The 25,534-nt window shown below is 43.5% G+C and overlaps 1 protein-coding gene across 2 annotated transcripts in view; it reads left to right on the top strand.

The window, feature by feature from the left end:
* Nucleotides 1-25,534, top strand: part of CDHR2 (cadherin related family member 2) — a 464,115-nt gene that overhangs the window by 238,392 nt on the left and 200,189 nt on the right. For both annotated transcript variants that reach the window (XM_086931759.1, XM_086931760.1), the window contains one exon: nucleotides 24,357-24,404. In XM_086931759.1, the coding sequence (XP_086787885.1) occupies nucleotides 24,357-24,404 (48 nt within the window). The remainder of the gene's footprint in view (nucleotides 1-24,356; nucleotides 24,405-25,534) is intronic.

Below are 25,534 nucleotides of genomic sequence, written 5' to 3' on the forward strand. Positions count from 1 at the left end.
GAGTCCCATTAGTGTTTGGGAGGAAAGTTTTGAAGTTCGATGTTTCCCACAGTTATTTCCCACAGGTCGAGGAGGACGATATGATGAGCGACCTGTTCAAATTCCTGCTTCAGAATACCGGACTTTACGATTGTATGCAGAAGATTCTAGGTTTCGTCAATGCATTCCCTATTTATTTCATCTACTGTTTGAAAGTGATCTCTCTGGATTGTCTTATGCAGTGAACCACATCTTGAAAAGTGGTGTACAACTGCGAAATATCTCGGCAAGGGACTTTATGGATAAAGTCAATGTGCGCGACAGTATTTTGGATTCTCACCTGATTAATCTGATGGCATGTCAGCGTGGTACTAATGAGTATTGGTACCGTCGTCATGGTGACTTAAAATATATGCTGAGGAACTTAGGAACTCCCACATGGTTCCTCACTCTCAGCTGTGCTGAGTATGGCTGGGAAGACTTACTTGAATTTCTACAAGAGGCAAATGGAAACATTGAAAATATCGAATTCAAGACACCCGGAGAACTGTGCTCTTTGGATCCAGTGAATGTATGCAGGTACTTCAATCATAGATTTGAAGCTATGATGTCTTTCATCATGAACAAGAAAAATCCACCTCTTGGAGAGGTGTTGGATTTCTTCTGGAGAAAGGAGTATCAAGCAAGAGGAGCTCCTCGTATACATATGCTGCTATGGATCAAAGATGCACCCAAATTTGGAACAGATCCGGATGACTTAGTGATGAGTTTCATAGAACAGTATGCTACATGTGCTGTTCCAAAGACAAACGAAGACAAAAGTCTAAGAGAACAAGTTTTACGGTTTCAAAGCCATCGTTGTGGAAAGTACTGTCATCGTAAATTCAGAAACAAGGACAAGTACTACACCAAATGTCGTTTTGCATTTCCACGGTCGGTGATATCAAAAGGAAGAGTTAACAATTTGATGTCTTCGCTGCAACATAATGTGACGAGGAAATCACCCAAAAACACATACAATTTGAAAAGAAACGAAGAGTCCAAGTACATTAACGACTACAACCCAGTGATTTTGTCCATGTGGAATGCTAACATGGATATACAGTTTGTTGCTGACAACTGTATGGCTGTGGCTCGGTATGTGATGTCTTACATCACCAAAAAAGAAAAGACAGAATTGAAGGATATGTGGGAGGATATTTCCCATGAAAAGAGCCTCAGTAAGAGATATTTTGAAGACCAAAATGTTGGATACATATTATCCAAATAGAAGCAGTCACCTGGAGAATGTTTGTCTGTATGATGTTCTACAAAATTACGTTTTCAAGAGGAACATCAAAGAAGATATTGATAAAGGAGTGTATACTGTAATTGGAAGTGAGGGATGTCTGGTCAAGCAAAAAAAATGTCAATTGATAAATCATCGAAAATTGGATTGCGAATCTCCAGAAAGAAAAGAGTTTTTCTATTTAGCTCTTTTGCAACTTTTCAAGCCTTGGCGTGCAGAAGAGGAACTGCTTGGGGATTTCCTCTGTTACGAAGACTCTTTCAATGCAGTCAAGGAGTCCATAGAATGTCCTGTTTTTCCAAAATATCTAGAAATGTTGAATGCAGAAATCGAGCAGGAAGCAACAATTGCAGCTGAGATTGCTAGAGACAGTTCTCAGGACAGTCAGAGTTCTGTTTCATTGAGTCAGGATCCACTAGGAGAACCAGTTATCGAAAATGAAGCTGCCACTGCCATGATTGAAGTGGAAAGAGCCATGGCACATGCTCAGGAGGATGCTGTTAACTTAGAAGATTTGGAAAGACAATTCAACGTTGAGCAGAGGAAAATATATGACGAAGTTACCAACCAAATTGAGCATGGATTAAGTCATGAGAAGAAAGAGTGCTCATGTACGTCGTTGAAGCCTGTCCGACTATACGTGAGTGGAGAAACAGGAACTGGAAAAAGTTTCCTCATTAAAGCAATTTCATGTTATCTGCAGAAAAGGACTGAGTCATCGCTGTCTTGTGTTGTGACCGCTCCAACTGGACTGGCAGCACATAACATTAAAGGGATTACTTTGCATCGGTTACTGATGCTGCCAGTGGAGCATGATAACAAATTACAATACCACAAGTTATCTGGGGATGCTTGTTGTGAAGTATCTAGAGTGTTGAAGAAGATGAAACTTCTTATAATTGACGAAGTAAGCATGGTTTCCAATGTCATGCTTGCCTTTGTGCATTTGAGAATGCAGGAAGTTCTTAAAACAGAGTATGATGTGTTATTCGGTGGCAAACACATCATTGTTTTTGGTGATCTTCTGCAGCTGACACCAGTGAAAGGACAACCAGTGTTTAAACTGCTTACACATGAAGATACCAAGAAGTGCCTAGGGAGCATTGGCAACGTTAACATATGGTTAAACTTCAGTTATGCTGAGCTGCGTGAAAATATGCGTCAGGCGAAGGACGAAGATTACAAGAATATTCCACAAGATGTTAGAATCGGGAAAGTGATTGAGCGTGGGAAAGAAGCTTTACATGCACGATTACTGTCAAATTTATATCCAGAAGAAGACGTTTTGCCAGAGGATATTTTTCAGAAAATTACTGTGAAGAAATCTGGAATATGTTTGATGCCAACTCTTGCAGAATGTTCCATCTTCAACAACAAAATGTTGAATTTAGAAAAACAAGAGATTGTGAAACTGGAAGCTATTGACAAAATAGAGCATATGGGAGCAACAATTATTTTGTCTGAGAATTTGAAATCTAAATTGGATTCATTAGAGAAGACTATATCTAAAACTGCGGGTTTTGAAAAGACTCTGAATGTGTGCTTAAATTGCCGTATCATTTTGAGAAGGAATTTACATGTTGAAAGAGGTCTGGTAAATGGATCAATGGGTAATGTTGTTGATTTTGAGAAATACAGAAGTAGAGATGGAATTGAATTTTTAAAAATTAAATTTGATGGCATTGAGGAAGTACAGCTAATTGGTCGTTGCACAGCAAGGTTTTTGCTTGTAAAAGACTTATATGTTCACCGTAAGCAGTTTCCTGTTTGCTTGGCATATGCAGTGACAATTCATAAATCGCAAGGTTTAAGTGTAGACACTGCTTTAGTGAATATTGGCAGTTCTGTGTTCAAAGAGGGTATGGCTTATGTAGCATTGTCACGAGTCAGAACTTTATCGGGATTGTACTTGATTGACTGTGATGTCACAAACATTTGTGCGGATCTAGATTGTGTTAAGGAATACAATAGGTTAAGAAGAGAGTATGCGCCACATTTGCCTCAATATCCTTTGTTTGAGAAACGTGTGGTAGGCCGGAAACGAAGAAATATCAGTAATAGTAGGGAGGTTGAAGCAAAAAGACCAAAAGTCGATGAACCAAAAATTGTAAGCAGGAATAAAATGCATTCTGTTGAAAATGTTGTTGGTTTTGAATTTGAAAATAGTTCTGGTGTCAACTGCTATGCTAATGTAGTTGTTAATGTTCTCTTTTCACTAGAGACTTTAAAAGAACAGATTTGTTGAATTCTGTGTTAGAGAAATGTAGCGCTGATAGAACAAGAGTAGAAAGAGTGTCTGAAATTAGTTTTCTGTTAGACGAATGTTCAGGTCAAACACAATTCTCTGAAAATATTCAGCAGGATTGTCAGGAGTTTTTAATGTATATGCTTGATGTATTGCAAGATGAAGGTGTAGATGTAGATTATCTGTTTGGCCTTTTCTATCTATGGCAGCATGATTGCGAGAACTGTAGGCTATCAAGTACTACTAGTGTAGACTCAGAAAGATTTATATATTTAACTTTGCCTGACAGTAAATCAGTATCCTTCAATAAGCTAGTAAAGGCAGCCGATCAAAACATGGAGTGTAGCCAATGTAAGTGTGCAATGCTGTCCACGTTAATTTTACGAAGTTATGGCCAGTATGTCATTTTAATGTTCCAACGATGTAGGCCTGATGGAACTAAATTGACAACTTTAATTAATAATTTTGTGACTTCGCAGTTGTCAATATCAGGAAGGACTTTTATAACTACAGCAATTATATATCATGACGGTCCTTCAACTACTTCAGGACATTATACAGCTTATTTAAAATCTGGAAACGGCTGGTCATTCTGCAATGATTCTGTTTTAACTTTCAAAAAAAGATTGCCTTTCCACCTTCAAAATTCTTACCTGGTGTTCTTACAACCAAAATTTTAGGAAAGGATTCTTGGGATTTGTTCTAAGGAATTTCCAGAGGTTCTAATGGCTCCTACTCTATTTTTTTTTTTTTTTTTTAAATATATTTTTATTGCAGGAATCAGTAAATCAATACAGTATCGACCAGCATTGTGTTATGAACGATATGTACAACAGAAAGCCCACTGATCCCCCTCCATAACGTTTGTACACAGCCAATTAGCCCATATCCCTGGGGTCGGGCGGCAAATAAGCTGGGGTCAGTAGAATGCTGGAGCTGGTCCGGATGACACACTGTCCGTCTTCTGCTTTTCTAAACAAACCCAATACCCCCACAGTAACCCCCCCCCTTGAACTGCCCATTAACTACGGAACTCTCCCCCCCCCCCCCCCCCCCACCATCAGCGCCAGGGAGCTCATCAACGTAGGATCCATTGCTTGACCCACGGTGAAGGTAATAGTGCTATCAATGCTAATGGTTATCGGGACTCGGGGCGAGTTGCCTCATCACAATCGGAGTCGCTGGGGGTACAATAATCTCTGAGGGCCTGCACCAGCGTTTCCCACTCTAACGCGGCCTCCTGCGCCTTCTCGTTACCCTGCCTCCAAGCCAGCTGGTATCTCAGCGCGCTCTCACCCGCCGCCCACTTCAAAAGCTCACTGTGCCATCTGCTGCCTGCCGGACCAGCCCGTGCCTTCCAGTTCCTGGTCACCTCTCGCTTAGCAAGTAGGAGCCCCAGGTCAATGAATTTACTGGAGATTTTATTCCGGGGGGTGTGGGGGAACCAGTGCAAGAGCCCCACCGCCACATCGAATGATAGATGCCTCCCCGTCACCTCCTCTAAGGTCGCCTCTACCTCCTGCCAGTAGGACGTCAGCCCTGGACAGGCCCATAGCATGTGTAAAAGGTCCGCCTCCTGAGCCGGGCACCTAGGGCATTCTGCTGAAGCCGTGGCAAAATAACGCCTGATCTTTACCGGGGTCAGGTACGCTCTGTGGAGAACATAATAGTGGACCAGTTGGAAACGGGCGCTGCGTGTACCCTTCCAGGCACGCCTCACCAGCTGGGCCCAGGTCGTCTCCGGTATCTCCCTACCAATGTCCTCCTCCCAGCGGGATTTCAATGTGGTGAGAGGAACCAACCCCTCGGTGATCAACCTGCCGTAGAGGCAAGTGACCGCCTTCACCGTGCCCGCCGACATCATCACGTACTGGCATACCTGAGATAATTGGGGTTCCTCTAGCCCGTTCCGCCAGTGCGCCTGGATCGCTCGCACAATGGCCGAATGCAGCAGAAAGTCGCCCCTGGAGATCCCAAAGCGGTCAATGAGATCCTGAAAGGACAAGAGCGCTCCGTCCTCATACAGGTCCCCGACGAGCTGTAAACCTGAGTCCTCCCAGTCCGCCAATCGTGACCAATCCCCTCCGTGGGGGAGGGCCGTCAGCATCCCCAACGGTATTTCAGGTGCATATGGATTCCGTGAGTGGCCTCTAGCGTGAGCCCGGTTCCAGCACAGTCGGATAGTCCGCTCCTCCATCGATAGGTCCCGTAGGATCAAGCGTTGTCGCAGCGCGATAAAGGAGAGGATGTGCCTGGCCATACCCGTCCCCCTTCCGTCTTCCGGGCCTCTGAATTCCCTGGCTATCTCCTGGGTGTAGGTCTGGAGCTGTGCCGCCAGGTAGTACTTCTCGAAATCCGGCACAGCAAGCCCCCCCTCGTCCTTTGGCCTCATCAGGGTGTTGAGGGCCACCCGCCGCCGGCCCGTTCCCCAGAGGAACCCGATCACCATAGAACGCAGGCGACGAAACGTGGCCGGTGGGACCCAAATCGGCAAGGTTCGGAAGTAGTACAATAGCCGGGGGAGCGCCACCATTTTGAGCAGGGCAATACGTCCCGCCACTGAGAGCGGCAGCGTGGCCCAGAAGTCCATGCAGCCTCGGAGCGCTCGCATGCAACGGGCAATGTTCCCATCTAGGAGGTCGGGTTGGTCATGATACACAAATACCCCGAGGTATTTAAAGCAGTCGGGCTCCCACCTGATCTCCTTACTTAGCGTAGGAGCGGGGGTGCCCCTGCGCATTGGGAAGAGGCAGGTCTTAGACCAGTTCACTTGGAGACCCGAGACTGCTCCGAACTCCGTTAGCGCTACTTCCGCTCCCCGCAAAGCGTCGACCGGATCCTCCAGGAAGAGCAACAGATCGTCCGCATAGAGCGAGACATAATGCGGGCCCGCCGCCGTCCATAAGCCCGTGTAGTGGGCTCCCGAGCGGAGGTGCATCGCCAGCGGCTCTACCGCTAGTGCAAAAAGAAGCGGGGATAAAGAGCATCCCTGCCGCGTGCCCCGTTCCACCGGATATCGCGACGAAATCAAAGGGCCCGATCGAACCCTGGCCGAAGCGGAAGCGTAGAGGACTGCGGTCCACTTGACAAATCCCTCCCCGAGGCCGAATCTCCGTAATACCGTGCATAGGTAGTCCCATTCCAGGCTATCAAAAGCCTTTTCCAGGTCTACCGACAAGACCACCGGGGACGGGGCTTCCACAAATGGTTCCCCAAGCAAGCGGAACAACCGTCGGATGTTCATAGTTGTATTCCGCCGTGGGATGAAACCGGCTTGGTCCTCATGTACTAGGGAACTCATATGTCCCAGCAGCCTCGAGGCTAAGATGCTGCTCAATATTTTGTAGTCCACCGTCAGCATGGATAGGGGACGGTAAGACCCCGGGTCGGACGAGTCCCGGCCCGGTTTGAGGAGAGGAACCACCAACGCCTCACACATCGAGCCAGGGAGACGACCCAACCTCTTCGCCTCCCTGTAGACCACTAATAACCGAGGGGCCAAGAGGTCAGCGTAAGCTGCATAGAACTCCACTGGGAGGCCATCTAGGCCCGGGGTCTTGTTTCTCGCCATCCGTTTGATGGCCCCGCGGATCTCCCCTAAGTCGATATCGGATCCCAGGGTTTCAGCCACTTCCTGTCCTACTGTGCGGAGTTCCAGTGGGCTAAGATAGTTGTCAAGCCGATCCGGGTCACGCGCGGAGCGACTACGGTACAAACTTTCGTAGTAATGCCGGAAGCAACTAAGAATCTCCGGTTGGGTGCAAACCTCGGTCCCATCTGCCCTACGCATGTTTGTCGTTGTCTGGGACTGGCGCGTGGGGTTGGCCAACCACGCCAGCAACGCACTTGACCTATCTCCCTCCGCAATAGACCGGACCGTATAGGCCTTATAATCAAAACAGCGGAGCCGCTCGACCTCTACCGCTACCTTCTCCCTCGCCTCTACCGTTTGCGTTTGTAATTCCGGGTGCCCGGGACGGCTAACCTCAAGTTCGCGGAGTGCTCGGTCCGCTGTATCTAAATCTGCCAGGATAACACGCCTCATGCCCACCTTCTTAGAGATACAGTAGCCCCTCACCACCACCTTAAAAGCGTCCCATTCGAACGCCCTAGTACTCGCGGAACCGCCGTTGGACGCAAAATAATCCGCAATTTTCTCCCCTAGGTCCGCCTTGAAGACACTGTCCTCGAGGATCTCGGGGCGCATCTTCCAGGTGGGTACTGCCGGCGTCCCGGGGAACCAGCGAACGTCCAGCAGGAGGGGGTTATGGTCCGAGATAGTCCGCGATAGGTACTCCGAACGGACCGCTGCCGAAACTAGTTCAGGCGAACCAAGAAAGCCATCTAGCCTGACATGTAGCTCATGGAGGCTCGAAAAGTATGAATAATCTCTAGTCGCGGGGTGATGCGCCCTCCAAATGTCCGTCAAACCCCAGCGGGTCTGCCAATCCTGACGACCCTTGGCCGTACGCCGGACCGGGGAATCGGGGAGCGGGGGGTGCGAGCGGTCCATGTCCACATCTACTACGGAGTTAAAGTCTCCCCCCAGCAGGAGGGGCCCGGCAAAAAAGTGGGCCAGCGAGCCCGATAACCCGGAAAGGAAGGCAGTCTGGTCAACATTAGGAGCATACACACAGCAAACGTTCAGATCCCTCCCTCCTAGGGTGCCTGAGATGGCCACGAAACGCCCCTCTGGGTCCAACACTGTCCTCGTGACCTGAAAGGGGACTCCTGCCCTAATCCATATTAGCGCCCCCCTGGCATAAGCAGAGTACGCCGTGGAGAAGACCTGCCCTCGCCACCTACGCTGAAGCGCCGCCCCTTCCGCCTTGTTCAGATGCGTTTCCTGCAGCAGCGCCATTTGCACTCCCCTACGCACTAAATAAGCATGGACCTTGTGACGCCTGGACATAGTGTGAAGCCCCCTCACGTTCCACGTAACACATTTCAAGTTAGCAACATCAGCCATTGTCCCATAGTGTTCTTGCACAGTCTTCCCGTTTGGGTCCCCCCAAAGAAAAAGCATCAATCCACTCAGCGCTGATGGCGGCCATTTTCCCCAACCAAAACCAAACCACCCAAAAACCAACAAGGCCCCCCCCCAACCCCCCCAGAACAGGACCCAAACTGCACCATCTAGATCCCATCCAAACCTCGGCGTGTATCAACCCCAAAACCTCCCTAGTCCCACGGTCGCCACCGTAGGAAGGCCTTATGGGCCAGGTGCGGGCTGGGCGGAGGCAGTGGGCCCTCGTCGCCCAGGCTACCAGGACTATAGCAAGCCCCCCCCGGTATCAAACCCTCCTGGGGCAAGAGCAGAGGCCCCCCAACCCTCCCTCCTCCGTTGTCAGCAATAAAGAACGGCAGCCGCCTCCCCCCTGCCGGGCCCCCACCCAAAACAAGGCAGCGTACCCCGTCACCCTTGTCCGTCTAAGAGGTCCTCCACCGACTTCGGTGTGATCACCGGTGTATGGGTACTGTCTGCCACTGAATCCTCCGAGTCCGATGGTGCCCCCTGGGCACCCGGGTTTTCTTCCTCCTCCTCGAGAGTTTCATCTCTTGCTCCCGATAGTTCCGACAGAACCTCCAACACTCCCCTCCGCTCCGATGATGTCTCCGCAGTCGATGGCCCTCCCGTGCGGCCGCGGCGATTTCTGACTCTCTTGGATCGCCTCCTTTGTTCCGGCTCATCCTCCCGTTGGGTCGAGGCGCCGAAACCATCTTTCCCTGTCCGATACAGTTCGAGCCAGTTACAGACCTCCTCCGGGGTGTCGAAGAACTGGGCTTTGTCGTCGACAATGACGCGGAGCTTCGCGGGGAATAGGAGGGAATATTGGATGCCCTCACTTCTGAGTTCACGCTTAACCGCCAGGAAGGAGAACCGCTTGCGTTGCGTCTCGTAGGTATAGTCAGGGAAGATGTTCACCTGACTGTTCGCGACCTGGAACGGACCATTGTGCCTGGCGGCGTTTAGGATCAAGTCTCTGTCCCGAAAATGTAGCAACCGCGCCACCACCGGCCTTGGAGTGCGTCCCTGCTGTAGGGGTCGTGCTGGAACTCTGTGGGCCCGTTCCAGAGTGTAGAAGGAGGACAGCCCCTCCGGGACCACCGTGTCTCGGAGCCAGGTCTCCAAGTATCGCACCATATCACCATCCTCGATTTTTTCCGGTAGGCCCACCACTCGGATGTTGTTCCTTCTGTTGCGGCCTTCCGCATCCTCCGCCCTCCGTTCGAGGGTCTCGATTCGGGACATGGCATCCTTTATCGTCGCAGCTAAGGTTCTCTGCGCCGGTTCCAAAGTTTTCACCGTGCCCTCCACCTCCTTGACCCGGTCCGAGAGTTTACCATGGTCCGCCCTAAGGAGGCCCAGGCCTGTCGCCACCTGAGCAATGTCCTGTTGGAGGGCCGACCGAGTAGCCTCTATCGCCTCCAGTATTCGGTCGAACTGTTGCTGCAGCGGAGCGCCATCAGGTCTTTTGGGGTCTCCTTGCTCTTCCTTGTCCTGGGCTTCAGAGTCCGAGGTGGTCTGGGTGGATCCCTTGGCTCCTCTGGGTTTCCCCATGCTGCCGGGGGCTCTCCGTAGGTGTCCCGGAGTAAGTGTCTCCGCGTACAGGAGTCGATCGCGACCTTCCCGGGAATTCCGTCTCACATCGGGTCTGGGCGATCTCCTTCTCCAGTGCCTGTAGGGGCTCCGCCGCCTCGGCTCACACCACCGCCACGTCGTCCGAGGGCACCGATGAGGGGGCGGAGACAACCGTCGCCTGGACGGGCAGGCCCGTTCACCCACTATAGCTCCCGGGTGAGGGCCACCAACTCCCTCGGTTGTTCCGTGGCGCCAGAGTGTCGCGCCTCCCATGTAGTTGAATTGGCCGGGAGGACGTATCTGGCTGCGGAGTCGCGATGCGGGCCACCACCTGTAGCCGGAGGCTCCCACACCCGGTGCCCTCCAGTGCGTGGGCACCCGCCCAGTCGTCTAATCGAGTGTGAACCCGTTGCATAAAGTCTGAGCCCGTCAATGTCCACTGTCCAAAACAACCGAGGATGATGAAGCCGGGTGCCAGCCGACATCCGCGAGTCCTCCTCAGCTCAGTAGCTCCGATCGAGGGGACAAAGGGATCCGGGCGCCATGTTGGGTCGCACTCCGCCACTCCGCAAACTTCGGCATTTCTTCAGAGCAGTCCCCGTCCAAATTCCACTAAGGCCCCCGGCAGGGTGTCGTCGCCTCGCACAACCGAATGCGGGGTTTGGGGTGCCCCTCAGCCACCGATTTTCAGGATAAACTCGGGCTTAGTCCCGGAGCCGAGCTCTCAGGCGACCATCGCCATCGGCGCCCAAGCCACGCCCCCCTAATGGCTCCTACTCTATATGGCCTTGTGGATAATTGTAGTACAGAGCGAAAACTGTTTGTGTTTATAAGCTAAGTCAAGCAGCAGATCAAAATAAGGAGTAGAGGAAATGTAAGTCTGCAATGCTGCCCATATTATTTATGGAAACTTATGGGTGAAATGTCATTTTACAATTTCAACTACATAAACTGGATGAAAAAAAGTTGTTAAGTCTAATTAAAAATGTTTTGGCTACACAGTCATCGATTTCAGGAAGAACATTTGCAACTGCAGCTATTATATATTATGATGGTCCTTTGACAACATCAGGATATTACACAGCTTATTTGAAATATAAAAAAGGTTAGTCTTTCAGCAAACATTACCAATTGAGTATGAAGCAATGTTGCCTTTTGACTTGTTTACTAAAGTGAGAATTTAGGGTAGGTAACTGGACTATAATGATTCTAGGTGTTGCTGTAATTTAGTGTGCTGTTTTAAATTGCTTTGTATGTCTCATTTTTCTTAAAACGATGGAGTTTATTTTTCAGAAAGTGGCGGGCAAAAATTAGTAACAGCACAACAGAGTATAAGCTGTTCATAGGACATCCTTTGACGTCATAGAAAGTAAGTTACTTTTGAGGAGTTCTGATTTCTGATTAGTTATATTATTTGGGTTTTTTAAACACAATCATTTTGATTGTGTTTTTTTCCCCTCTCTTATATGATGAATACCTTCAACTCACTGTTTTCAGTGAAATTTGATATTTTCTGATAACAGCAAAAATAAACCATTAAATATGTATAATTAATTTTGTACTTTGAATTGTGATTTATAATATGTATTCATTTTGTCTCATGCTCACTCTTTTTTTACTACCTTCTATTAATTTAAATTTTTTTGTTCTTTCTTACACAGATTAAAAGTATAAAAATGACAATTGACTACGTTAATGACAATTATAAGGTAAGTGTTTAGTACTCTTTACGTTACATGTCTATCACATTTAACTTTTATTAGTTCCACTGCTTCATTTCTTTAACCCTTAGTTTCCTGAACTTTGCTACTTCCTTTATTTCTTTTTCTATTACTTATTTATACTACTCTTTTCACTTCTTTTAATCAGTCCCTCTTTCAACAGTAACTGTGTGTTACTCCCTCTATTTGTCTGGCTTTTCACATTACTCTCTGTTTACTTACTCGTCTTTTTTTTAGTTCGCTTCCGGTTCGCGTACCGGCGCGCGAACCGGGAAGCGAATCAAAAGAAATAGAGGATGCTAGAGTGCTAAACATTCTAGCAATTTTTCTTAAAGGGAAGGTAGTTCTGAAAAGAACTTTTTTTTATTATTTTTGTTGTTTTATATTTTTTTGTGTTTTTTTGGAGGGAGGGGAAACAAAAATGATTCATTACAAAGGGCTCAACAGGAGCAACAAAAAAAAAAGAAAATTTAGTTTCTGGGACGTTTTGAACATTGATGATGTTCATATGCTCTATTTATTAGAGTAACACTCCTCTCTCCACATGAAATTAATTTGCCACACCTTAAACATGTCATTTTCATCTGTCCAAAGTTCTTCTGAAGATTTGGGACCGTTTCCCTTGCCTCTGATTCTGTCACTGCCACTTCATTGGTGGATGTACTGGCAGGTCGGGGGTTATCCACCAAATCTCGAATTTGGGCAGCACTATAATTAATCGGGTGCCACCTCTCCATATGACGATGCATGGTATAATTACCATAACTATATTTTTTTTGGTTCCTCTGGAGAGTACATCGTGGCAGATGAGGCAGGTAATGTACCTGGCATTTACTTTTTTTTCATGTGGAGGAAATGAAAAAAATTGCCAAATAACATTTTCTTTAATATGGGACGTCCTTGGCTTTTCTTTTAAAAACACCCTTGTCCCTTGCTCCTGTTCCTCGTCTTCCTCTTCTTCCTCGTCTTGTTGGAAGATGACCTGTGGAGTTGGTCCTCTCTTCCTTGGAGGTGGTGGTGGTGGTGGGGATCCACCAGCTGCAGCTACTACAGATGCCATGACTGAACAAGCAGAAACAGGTCTTTCTCTCATAAAAATGAAAGTTGGAGTGAGGAAAAAAGGTGGGACTTTCACCATTTGGGAAAAAAAAATGTTCTAAACCAATGAAAAGTGTTTATTTTACGTCATATGATCAAGCGTTCCATCATTAGGAAACTAAAAGTAAAATGAACCAATGAAAAGTTTTATAAACTAGTCACATGACCTGTTATGCTTACGTTACGCGCTCCGCGCCGCGCCTCGGATCGTTTCCGGGGCTCTGCGTTTCGCGCCTTGGTTCGCGTTCCAGAGCGCTTCCGGGTGCGCTAACGCGGCGCGTCATAAGGCGCATTACGCAGTAACGGGATACGTTGCGATTACGCGACGCGTCACGATGTGGCTTTCTAACGCGGTACTTGCACTAACGGAACGTTTACCGGTTCGCGTACCGGCATCGAAACAATAAAAAATAATTTAAATTATAATATAAATTAAATTAAAAAAATATAATACAAAAATATATAAAATATATTTTTGAATTAGAATAAGAATACATTTTACAGCTTTTGATATTTGCTATTAAAAAACCATTGAAATTCACTGAAAAACCCATAGGTTATAGACCATATATAGTTAGGGATTAGCATTTACAAAACCTTAATTTACTCGCACAAAACCATTGAAATTCGCATATATAGTTAGTTGCAATAACTATATATCGCGCACCCGCAATCCACTGCTGATGATGTCACATATTACATCATTCATGACATGGTCAGTGACATCACTGATGACATCACTGATGACATCTCAAATGACATCACTGATGACATCACTGATGACAACTCAAATGACATCACTGATAACATCAATCATGTGATAATACGATTAACCTCTTCAGACTCTAATATAACCTTAGATACACTCAGAGTAAACAGACACTCACAGATTGTCACTCATCCATGGAGGTACTCATACACCTAGTCAGTCATGCAAAGAATCAATCACACCTCCATTTCCTCAACTATACAGTTATACACACCTTACTTATTCAAACATATTCTAACACATATTTACTCTCTTATACAATCACTGATACAAGTTTTCAATGATCCATGCAGCCACTCACACATTCACTAGCTCTTATACACAGTAATTTATATATGTGAACTCTCACATGTACTGTGTTTTACATATGTACTTACTTTGACATGTAGCACTGAGATATCCATTCACTCACCAATACACTCATGCACACAGTCAACCACCCATACAGCTGTTTCCACATGCAGTTTTGAACCCATACATCTAGTGAATCAACTGTTCATACATCTATGCACAGAGTCACACACCTCCCAGACACCCACACACACACACTCACTCTCCCATACAAATACTTGGGCAACCAATCAATAACCCATATAGTTACTCATATAGGTACTGATCAACACATGCAGCATCTTACACAACAACAGACATACTGATGCACACATTCAGACAGTTTAGTCACTAACCAATGCACTCAGTGAGACACATTTAATCACTCACTCATACAGTCAGTCAGGCACCTACTAAATCCTTCATCCAGACACTTATACATCCACTCATTCTTCAATATGTAAGACATATTTAAACTCTACAGAAACATACAGTCACTGGATGATGCCATCAGCAGTGGATTGCGGGTGCGCGATATATAGTTATTGCAACTAACTATATATGCGAATTTCAATGGTTTTGTGCAAGTAAATGAAGGTTTTGTAAATGCTAATCCCTAACTATATATGGTCTATAACCTATGGTTTTTTCAGTGAATATATATATATATATACACACACGCACACACACTCATTAACATACATACACAATAAAACCATCAAAATATAAACAATTGAGGAACAAATATATTAACTAATGTAGACAATAAATAAAATATATAAAAAATTAATCTAAAAACATATTTACAAAAAATACTGTTAACATTAACATACATTTTAAATAAAAACACATAATATAAATAAAAAAACAATGAATGCTATAAAATCTATTTAACCAATATTATTAAAACTATTGGAGTCTAAGAATATTAAATATTCCATTACCACTCGAGCTTATGCAACAGTAAAGAAAGTGCTGGACTTCAGCTGGGTTTAAATTTTCTATTCTAACACCAGTCAATGCAATAATAGGTAAAGTGTTGGACTTCGGAGGAGTTAGACTTACTAATGCAACTCCAGTCAATGCAACAGTAGGGAAAGTAGTAAACTTCGATTGGGGTAACATTTACTATTCCCACTTCAGTCTAAGCAACAGTAGGGAAAGCGTTGAACTTCAGATGGGTGACATTTATTATTCCCACTCCAGTCGGCACAACAGTAGTGAAAGAGTTGGACTTTGGAGGTTAAATTTACTAATCCTACTCCAAATAACGCAACAGTAGAGTAAGTAGTGGGTTTTGAAGGGATAAAATGTACTATTCCCACTCCAAACAGCACAACAGTAGGTAAAGTGTTGTACTTCAGAGGAGAAACATTTACTATTCCCACTCCAATCTGTGCAACAGTAGGGAAAGTGTTAGACTTTGGAGGGGTGAAATTTACTATTTGAAATATAAACAACACAACAGTAGGGAGAGTGTTGCACTTCGGTAGGGTTAAATTTACTATTTCCAATATAAACAACACAACAGTAGGGAGAGTGTTGAACTTCGGTGGGGTTAAATTCACTATTTTATTCAAGTGTTGGACTTTGGAGGGGTAACATTTACTGTTCCCACTCCAGTCTATGCAACAGTAAGGAAAGCGTTGGATTTCTGAAGAATGAAATTTACTATTCCCAAACCAAACAGCGCGACAGTAGGGAAAGTGTTAATTGTGAAGAGGTTTATTTTACTATTCCTACTGCACTCTAAGCAAGAGTGGGGAAAATACTTCACTTCGAACACAACACCATGAATGCAGAAAAAATATTAAATGCTTAAACTGTAAATAACCCCCCCCCACACACACACACACACATATATATGTGTCAAAGTACTAAAAATAATTATTCAATTTACATAAGTACTATTCAGTAACAAAAACGTAACTATCAATGAATAAATAATTGTTATTCAATGTTTAATTAACTAACTTTCCAGCCTGTACATCTACAAACCTAGCAGCCAATGCCTAAAGAATAACAAAAAAACATAAGTATTCCATAACGTACATATTTAAAATACATGAACTAATTAATTAACAAATATTGATTAATGTTTAATTATTACTTAATTAACTTCCCACCCTAGATACCTACAAACCTATCATTCCACAACTAAAATAAAAGGAAATGAAATAAGTATTCCAAAATTTTGTTTTGAAAAATTCAATTAAATAATTAATTTACAAAAAATAATTCATAGTTAAATAATTATTACTTAATTAACTTCCCACCATATATCGCTTCAAACCTAGCATCCGACAACTAATATATAAATAAAATAAATCAGTACTCTATATTTTACATAATTAAAAATTGATTAAAGGATTAATTAACAAGTAATAATACATTGCTAATTAATTATTACTTAATTACTTTCCCACCCTATGACCCTAAATTCCTAGCTGCCCATTTGAGATAATGATTCCGACTGCCACCCTGTCGGGATCACTGACAGACAAGGGTCCCACCGCCATCGTAATCAGGCCCTATACTCTTGTCAACGATATTTGAGCAACATGATATTTGTGTGTCGTGGTATTTATTTTCAAATGTTTCTGCTTTCCGATATTTTTAAATTGATATTTTGTCCAAACACGGTACCTGTAATCAATATGAATCATATAATTCAATAAATGTTATTAAATAATTCAGAAATAATTATTACCTAATTAACTTCCCACCCTATCTCCCTACAAACTTAACAACCCACTGCAAAACTATAAATTGCTATTAAAAATTAATTTAAAAATCTTAATCACCTAAAATTACAAGCTATATTTTATAAACAATTATTAACATTTATATAAACAATTGTAACCCAAAACACTAGTATATCAACTAAAACACATTCAAATAATAAAAAAACAATATTTTTAACTACTATATTAGAGGAAACAATATTAAAAACACCGGTATTACTTACCTCAAAAAACTATGGGCCTCATTTGAATAGTGGCCATTTGGACCACCGATCGCTATTGCCATGGTCAGGAGATCGCCTGACAAGCAGTCGTTGGTTCGACCGCTGCATTAGGATTGAACCATCATGCTGGTGGTCGGAAAGTGCTCTTTTACATGGCAGCTTGTGCTGTGGCTCTTTTCCTGGGCCACAGCACAAGCCACTGTGTAAAGGAGCACTTTGTGCACATCCATGCAACGAGTACCATGCACCATGTGGTGCATGGCACACAGTGCATCTAGGTGCTTTGGGGCACTACATGTGCCCCTAGGGCCACCTTTCAGTAGCCACAAGGGACGGTGGCCCAGTTTGAGACCCCCAAAGTCCGTTTCTGACAGTCTTTTCATGGCGGTGGGACCACCATGAAAAGACTGCCTGGAAGGGACATCATAATCTTGATGGTGGTGCATCCCTCAGCACCGCCTCAATTCAGGATAACGATTCCGACAACCGCCCCATCGGGATCACTGACAGACAAGGGTTCGACTGACGGCAGTGTAATGCAGCGGTTGGGCCGAAGTTCTCTGAGCAGTGGGAACCGCCAGCAACTTACTGTCGGTGGCAGTCCCACCACCATTGCATTCAAGTCCTATGTTCTTGTCTACAATATTTGAACATCTCAAAATTTGCATATCATGGAATTTAATTTCCAATATTTCTGCCTTCTGATTTTTTTTTAATTTATATTTTGGCCAAACATCGGCTCCTGTACTCTGCCGCGCTCCACAGAGTTTCGCAAGTGGCAGGGTGAGGTAAGTCGTGCTGCCCGTGCTGAATTTTAGCGCTGGTAATTTGTTTTGTGCTGTAAAATCAGCACAAACTGGACCATGCACAGTGTAAGAGGGTGTTGCTTCTTTCTGCTACTCAAGTAGATGTTCTACTCGAGCGGCAGCTTCCTTAAAGTGAGCAGCAGGTTTCTCAACGTGAGCGGTAGTGATCTGCCGCAACCGCCCGCATTGAGAAATCTATCTAGGAGATGGTCTAGCGTACGATTTTTCTCGCTCGCCAACTTAACATTGGTAAGTCGTGAGAGAGGAAAATCTCTGCTCCTTGCAACTATGCAGAGTTTTTCGGAAGTCGTGCTTGAAAAACTCTTTAAACTCTGCAAGGGGAGTCTAATTTTACACCCAGGTCTAACTGTAGGCCAGTAGAAAAGCATGAGCGATGGATAGAGACTGAAACTAGTGAGAATGATTCACATATGGCCAAAGGATGAAGAAGGACAGTTCCTAATCGTAAGCAGGCCTTGCCTGAATAGATTTGTATCTAGCTAAAGTATCTGAAAAAGAAGAAACAGGACCATAAAATTACAATTTAGTGAACATTGACAGGACAAGTTTGAAACTCCTATGGGGGTTGCACTCTCTAAGCTGCACTGGTAGCCCAAGAAACAGAGACTATTTTTTAAAGCCCTGTGCATTTGCTATAGGGCTTTTGCAAATAAGGGTCCTTGCAACCTGATTCTTTCATCAAGCCTTGACTCCCCGCCAGGAATCTTAGATCATGTGGGACGTTGCTGGTTAGCATTCACACAATAAATAGAATGAGCATTGGGGGCTTCGCATTTAGTTACATAGTGCCAAAACTTTAAGAACTTGTTGCCTCTTCTGAATTGTCAGGCCCCTTCAGGATCCCTCTTCTGTATAAAATCTAAAACCTGCCTATTTAGCTCGGACTCATTCTTTGTTACACCAGTTGTGCCTTGGACCTTCGGGAGTTGGACTTTAGTGCTGGGACACTTCGTCCAAAGTAGACATGCGCTTTACAAGTCGCAGTAGTATTATTATTCATCTGAAAGTGAACCAGAGACAGAAGAACCACTGTGAAAAAAATAAAGAGATTAGTAGGATAAAACTAAGAACAGTTGTTGAACAAGATAAGAGATTCTAAAGATCCAAAGACTAAAATGAACTGAGCTATCAAAAAGCCATAAAGATGAGAAGATGTTTTAGAGTTTTTGTTTTGAATATTATTTTAAAGAAATATGAAGAAAGAACCAATGCATTATTACATTAAAGAATTCCTTTTTGTTGCCCTTAGTTTTTGAATCTTCATAACAAAAAAATTCAGTCTCAGTCAGAAGATGGGGTACATCAAATGCTGTAAAATTGTAGGGATACTGATATTAGCAACAACATTACTAGTTGTTGTTGGGCTGTTGGTGTTCTTACTATCTCCGGTGGGACATGCTTCTAATGCAGAATAACTACTGTTAGAAATAAGTTGAATCATAATATTTTAGAGCAGTGTTTCTCAGACTGTAGATGGGTTGCAAGCCAATTTTTGAGAGTTGTGAAAGTGCAAGATGTCTTTAAATTTTATATTTATCTTGTCACATTTTCTATGCTTCCGTGACAGAAATCGAATGTCAGACTACGTCTTATGACAAATTGTTGCTTATTTTTTTAACATAAAGACTGGTGTTTACAAACTCTTCTCACCTTGCAGTCAGAGGAAGAAAAGTAAATTGAATTATGTGATAATCTTGCTGGGGTACAGGCAATATGAAAGGAAGGCTGTAAGACTTAATTTGTTTGAAACCACACAATTAAATGTAAAAACCTGTATCATGGATTTATCAGTAAAACTGTATGTCTGTGCAAATCTAATGGCAATTTCAGTGTAAAATGTGCTGCTGTAAATGACAGTGTGATGCCACACAATGATTTAGTTACGCTAAAATATTTCCCAGTCTCATGTACATTAAAGATAGGATGGATCGCAACAGTTTGTCATACTAAAACATGGGTTGTGGTTCTAAAAGGTTTGTAAAGCATTGTTTTAGAGCATAAAGAAATTTCATGGTAACATATATATTAGAATTATTCCCGAGTATGTAAATATAATGAAAATTAGTAAATGTTACATATGCACATTACTTCCTACTTCTGTTGGTGAAGGTATGACCTATATACAATTAATGTGTACTTTGCTATATTTAATAACAATGATAGTCTTTACCCTAACTGATTTAATTGTTTCTTCGGAGAATGTAGTAGAGGGTAATTCAGGTATAAAATATGACAGGTTTTTGAGAAATACACATCCTAAGCACAAAACTCAACATACTAATCAACCGTATGTGCGTTGTTTGAGTAAGGAAGAAAATGACTTTATTGGAGAATATAATAATAGAGGAGTTAAAATCGTAAGAAATTGGGAAGAAGTAAAAGTTGTAGATGAACAAGTAAAGGAAAAGTAAGAATTTAGATTGTCAAATGTTCTTTATAGGTTAAGGATGGAGCAGGAGCGAAGAGAGGAATTGTGAATAGTTCAAAGAGGTCCATTGAGGAATTGTAAGGCTGAATATGTAGGAGAGAGTGAGTGTGGAAGAAGGTATAAAGTGAGTGGGAAACTATTTGTTTGGAGGTGAACCAAACTTGCAGGGAATTTATTGTGACTATGGGAAACTGCTTATTTCAGTTTGCCAGGAAATTAGGTTGGATTTTTTTATTTAGCCTTTGTGTTACCTAGAGTTTATCACATTAAAGAATTAGATGAAGTAGTAAACCTAAATAGTGAAAAGGAGTTTTGGTAGAGTACTTTTAGATATATACATATGATGGTATGCTCTCTTCTGAAGGTGTAGCATTAATGATGTTAGAATTGGATGTTTGTCTACCTTATTGGATAAACTTGCAGTAGATACTTGTGGAGCTTTGAAGCTGGTGAATGCAGAAATGGTTGCTATTGGAGCTATGCCTATGCAGAACCCTTTGGCATTAGATATTCTCCAGGCAAAGGCAGGAGGAGTCTGTAAGGTAATAACAGATAAGAGCTGTTATACATACGTGCCTGATAATAGTAGAAATATAGATTCTTATATTACTAACATAACTAACATAATGCATGCTAGTTATTCTGTTGAAGAATCTGGGTTATGGGAAGATATAGGTTCTTGATTTAGTGAACTAGGGAAATGTTTGGTAAAGTTGGTGGATGGCTGGATAATTTGGGAGGGAGTGTAGTTTAAAATTAATATTTGCTGTGATAATCATAATGGTTTGTGTAAATGTCTTATTTCTTTTGCTAATCTGCCTGGATCACCAACTTCGCTGACAGAGTTACCCCGTCAAACCCTCCAAACCCAAGAGACCCACCACTCAAATCAGCTGGTATGCCACGGAACTGAAAACCTCACAGTGCAACTGAAAGCAGTTGAAAGAAAAGGGTGAACCAGCAATGACCCCACAGAGCCACCTTCAATACAGCCCTCAACCTATACCACCAACTCTTGAAAGAAATGAAAAAGAGCGCCCTTGCCCACAGCATGGAAGCAAGCTCCAACTGCAGCAAAGAGCTCTTCAGCAGATAATTCTCTAACTCATCGGCCACCAAAAACACCATTACCTCTTTCCAGGAACTGTGCAACACCCTGGCTGACTTCTTCCATGGCAAGATCTCTGCCATCTACAGAAACTTTGAACCCCGCCCTCCGGCTTTCACACCCTCATCTCTCCCAGAGATATGAACCCCAAACCCCGTCTCACCGCCTGGGACCAGATAACCATAGAAGCCATCACAGTCATCATGAACTCCATCCACTCTGGACCACCCAAGGACCACTGTCCCCACCACATTTTTAATCTCAGAATCAAGAAGATCAGCTGCAAGCTCACCTCCATCCTCAACGCATCCATCATCACAGCCACCTTTCCCGAAGAATTGAAGCAGACAGGGTTTAAAACCCTTCCCAAGAAATCATTCACTGGCCCAGAGTTCAAGAACTATTAGCCAATCTCTCTGCTTTCTTTTCCTGCCAAAGTTCTGGAGAAAGTCATCAACCAACAACTAATCGAATACCTGGAGAAAAATAACCTGCTGGACACCTCCCAATCTGGCTTCTGCACGTACTTCAGCACCAAAACGGCCTTGATCACTTCCACAGACATCAGAACCCTCCTCGACTGGGGACAGGCAGCAGCTCTGATCCTCCTCGACCTTTCTGCAGCATTCAACACCATATCCCATCACACCCTTATCAAGAGTCTTCATCACATTGGAATCCAAGGTGACGCTCTCAAAAGGATCGCCTACTTCCTCTTCCGAAGAACCCAGAGTATCTGCCTACCTCCATTCACCTTGGAACCCAATAACAATATCTGCAGCATTGCTCAAGGTTCATCCCTCAGCCCCACGCTCTTTCAAGACCTACATGACGCCTCTGGCCAACATCATCAGAACCCATAACTGAACCTCATATCCTATGCAGACGACACCCAGCTCATCCTCTCACTATCAGAAGACCCCCCAAGAGCCATCTTCCACATATGCATGATGACTGGATGAGAAACAACTGACTGAAACTGAACACTGAGGTGCTGATCTTCAGGAACACCTCCCCATGGAATGACGCCTAGTGGCCCTCTGAACTAGAACCCTCACCCACATCGACTGACCACGCTTGCAAACCTTTGACAGCAAACTCACCATGAATAGCCGGATCAATGCAGTCTCATCTGCCTGCTTCCTCACTCTTCACATGCTCCGTAAAATCTTCAAATCGCTCCCCGTCAACACCAGTTAAACCGTCACCCACACCCTAGTAACTAGCCAGCTGGACTATGGCAACACACTCTGCGTTGGAATCAACAATCACCTCCTGGAGAGAATGCAGATCATTCAGAACGCAGATGCCAGACTTATCCTTTTCCTCTCCAAATGGACCCATATCGCCCTCACCTCAAGAAGCTTCACCGGCTCCCCATCCAAAAGAGATGCCAATTCAAGATGCTGATTCATGCCTACAAAGCTCTCCACGATCACGGACTACCATACACCAACCGACGCATGTACTTCCACCAGCCCTCCAGACACCTGTGCTCCGCCTCCCTCGCTCACATCGCCCACATCTTCTTAAGCAACAGTGGAGAACGCTCCTTCTACTACCTCACTGCCAAGACCTGGAATGGCCTCCCCCTTCACCTCCGACCTCACCTTCTCTTTCAGAGTTCAGGAAGGGACTCAAGACCTGGATGTTCAAAAGATCAGCCCACAGCACAGCCCTCAGCACCTGGATACCCTCGCTGGTGACAAGCCACAATTTATAAATCCTTTTGATATGGTACGATAAACGTTTCTAAATATATAATAAGGAAATGTAGAAATAGAGGTAAAAGATCTAAGAAGGAGGAGTTTGAAATGGAATGTATCAAGTATTGTGTCTACAACAAGATGAAAAATGGCAGAGGAGAATTCCAGATAGCAGCTGAAAATTAAGTCAACTGGTCATGATTGATAATGTTTTAATAATGTGTTTTAGAAATTATTAAAATAATCAGAGGGTGGAACTGGTATAGCTTTTTATTAGATTTATAAGTTTGTGAATAAATAATGTTCATGAATGATTTTTATGATGGATCCAATATGCAAACGATGAATGGTACAGAAGTGTGTATATTAACACATTTAAGTTAGACCACATTTTTGCTGAAAACTCCATTTTATTTAATACGGATGCCGTTTGTTGCTCACTCCTGCTCTTCCCCCTCCCATCCTGCTTGTTTGTGCATCTTATCTCCAATTGTTTCAAATTAGTAAGAACATCTCAGGATAGCAATAGCGTAGAAGATTCTCAATGGTTTTTTTAACATGGGATAGTGTTTAGGAACCTAACTGTGATGTGTGATCCCCTGATCTGTCGAAAACGTGTTACTCTTAATCATGCCACAATGAAACTTGAAGTTTTTTCTCATTTGTTATGCAAGACGTGTGTATATGAAATCCTTGTTCTTTTGGGGGTGAGTCAGATGAATTTCCTTTTTTACGAGAAATGCTGTCCGATTTCCTTGTAATTCCAACACATAGATTTTGTGAAGACTTTCCTGTCTTTTAAGGTTGTTATCTGATTTCTTACAACTTTGCTGCTCATTTGGGACTATGATTTTGTCTGATTCCTGACTACTCTGTACCTTAAAATGTGAGAGCCTTCATGATAATTACTCTGCAATGCTTGATTTTGAGATTTTTGTAATAAAAACGTTTAACCCTTTTTTTGGCGTTCCATTCCCACACTACTATCCCATTCTCCAAGGCCCCACTCAGCAACACACCAGCACCTAGAAGTGCAGAGAAGGGGGTTCATTGCTTTAGAAAACAGCCTACTAAAAATGTAACCTTCCAAGGTCAGCCATGGCCATCTCTCACTGTGATCAATTCACACCACATTTTGGTTCAGTAATCACATGGCCTGGAGGAATCATAGTCTGTGCCACTAGAAGGGAAGAGCAACCGATGATCAAAAACGTTTTTTAAACAGAAAAATGTAATAAGGATTGGTAAAGGCATAGTCAAGGCATGGTGTACTAACAGTGATGATCTGATGTGTTCATTTTTACAGACCCGTCAGTTTACGGTTGATGTTTATGTTCGGGAAGGAGACATAGTGGTAAGTAGAAGAAATGGAAATAAAATGTTACCTGGGCCCTATCATTGCATGCGCTACCACCAAGGGGCCTTATATGGCACCGATAAGGTGATAGAATTGAGTGAAATTTGTTTTATTAGATACAGGGGATTAAAGTGTTATTTGTGGGAATGGGGGGTGATATTAAACCATAATGGAGGGTGTCACCGTTGAAACAGGGCTGTCATGTTAACAACTGTGGTGTAATATCTAAATTAAATGTGTTATATCCTGGATCAGATGTCATACATGGGAGGTGGAGGAAGTTGTACCTTGGGAGTGTAATATCTGAGGAGGGAGGGATGGAGGGAGGGAGAGGGAGGGAGATATATGTCAGTGTAGGGAGGCCTGCACATTTAAGCATTTATATATACTTCTGTCTGTGCTCTCCACTTCTTGGTGTCTGGAGATCGTTGCTTTTGTGTGTGTGTGTGTATATATCTATATATCTATATATATATCTATATATATCTATATATATATATATATATATATATATATATATATGTCTCTCTCTCTCTCTCTCTCTCTCTCTCTCTATATATATATATATATATATATATATATATATATATATATATATATATATATATATATATTTGTATTTATGGTGATGCATGCTCTAAATGGGAGAAAAAAGTCCCACTAAGTATTGGGTATTATACCGTGGGGGTGGATGTATGTTGGTCTCAGTGGAACTAATTCAGAGATGCGTCTCTTTTTTGGATTGGGATCTTATGTTTGTTGCCAATTCTGAATCAAGTTAGATCATATTATTGCAAGAGATAATTCCCCACAAAACATGTAAATGCAAATCGCTTAAGTGGGGTGTTTGTGCAGAACGGCATGCTTCAGTGGCACCCCAGGGCTCCAGATACTTCCATAGGATGGCCGAGATTTCAAATGATTGACAGCACCCATTCCAGAGCCCAGACAGTGTTAAGATGGCAGGTGTTAGTGTTGATTAGTACCTGTTTACTGCACAACATGCCATTAGTATGGTATTAAAGGACCTTTCAGTAAAACATATGGGTTACGTAATGTATCCACCTCAGACAGGAATCTGATTAAATTTGTGGAGGTGTGTATGGTGATTAAGTCAGCTTTAATTG

The sequence above is a fragment of the Lissotriton vulgaris genome, chromosome 7 (assembly GCF_964263255.1).
Source record: "Lissotriton vulgaris chromosome 7, aLisVul1.2, whole genome shotgun sequence".
In the NCBI taxonomy this organism is placed as follows: domain Eukaryota; kingdom Metazoa; phylum Chordata; class Amphibia; order Caudata; family Salamandridae; genus Lissotriton; species Lissotriton vulgaris.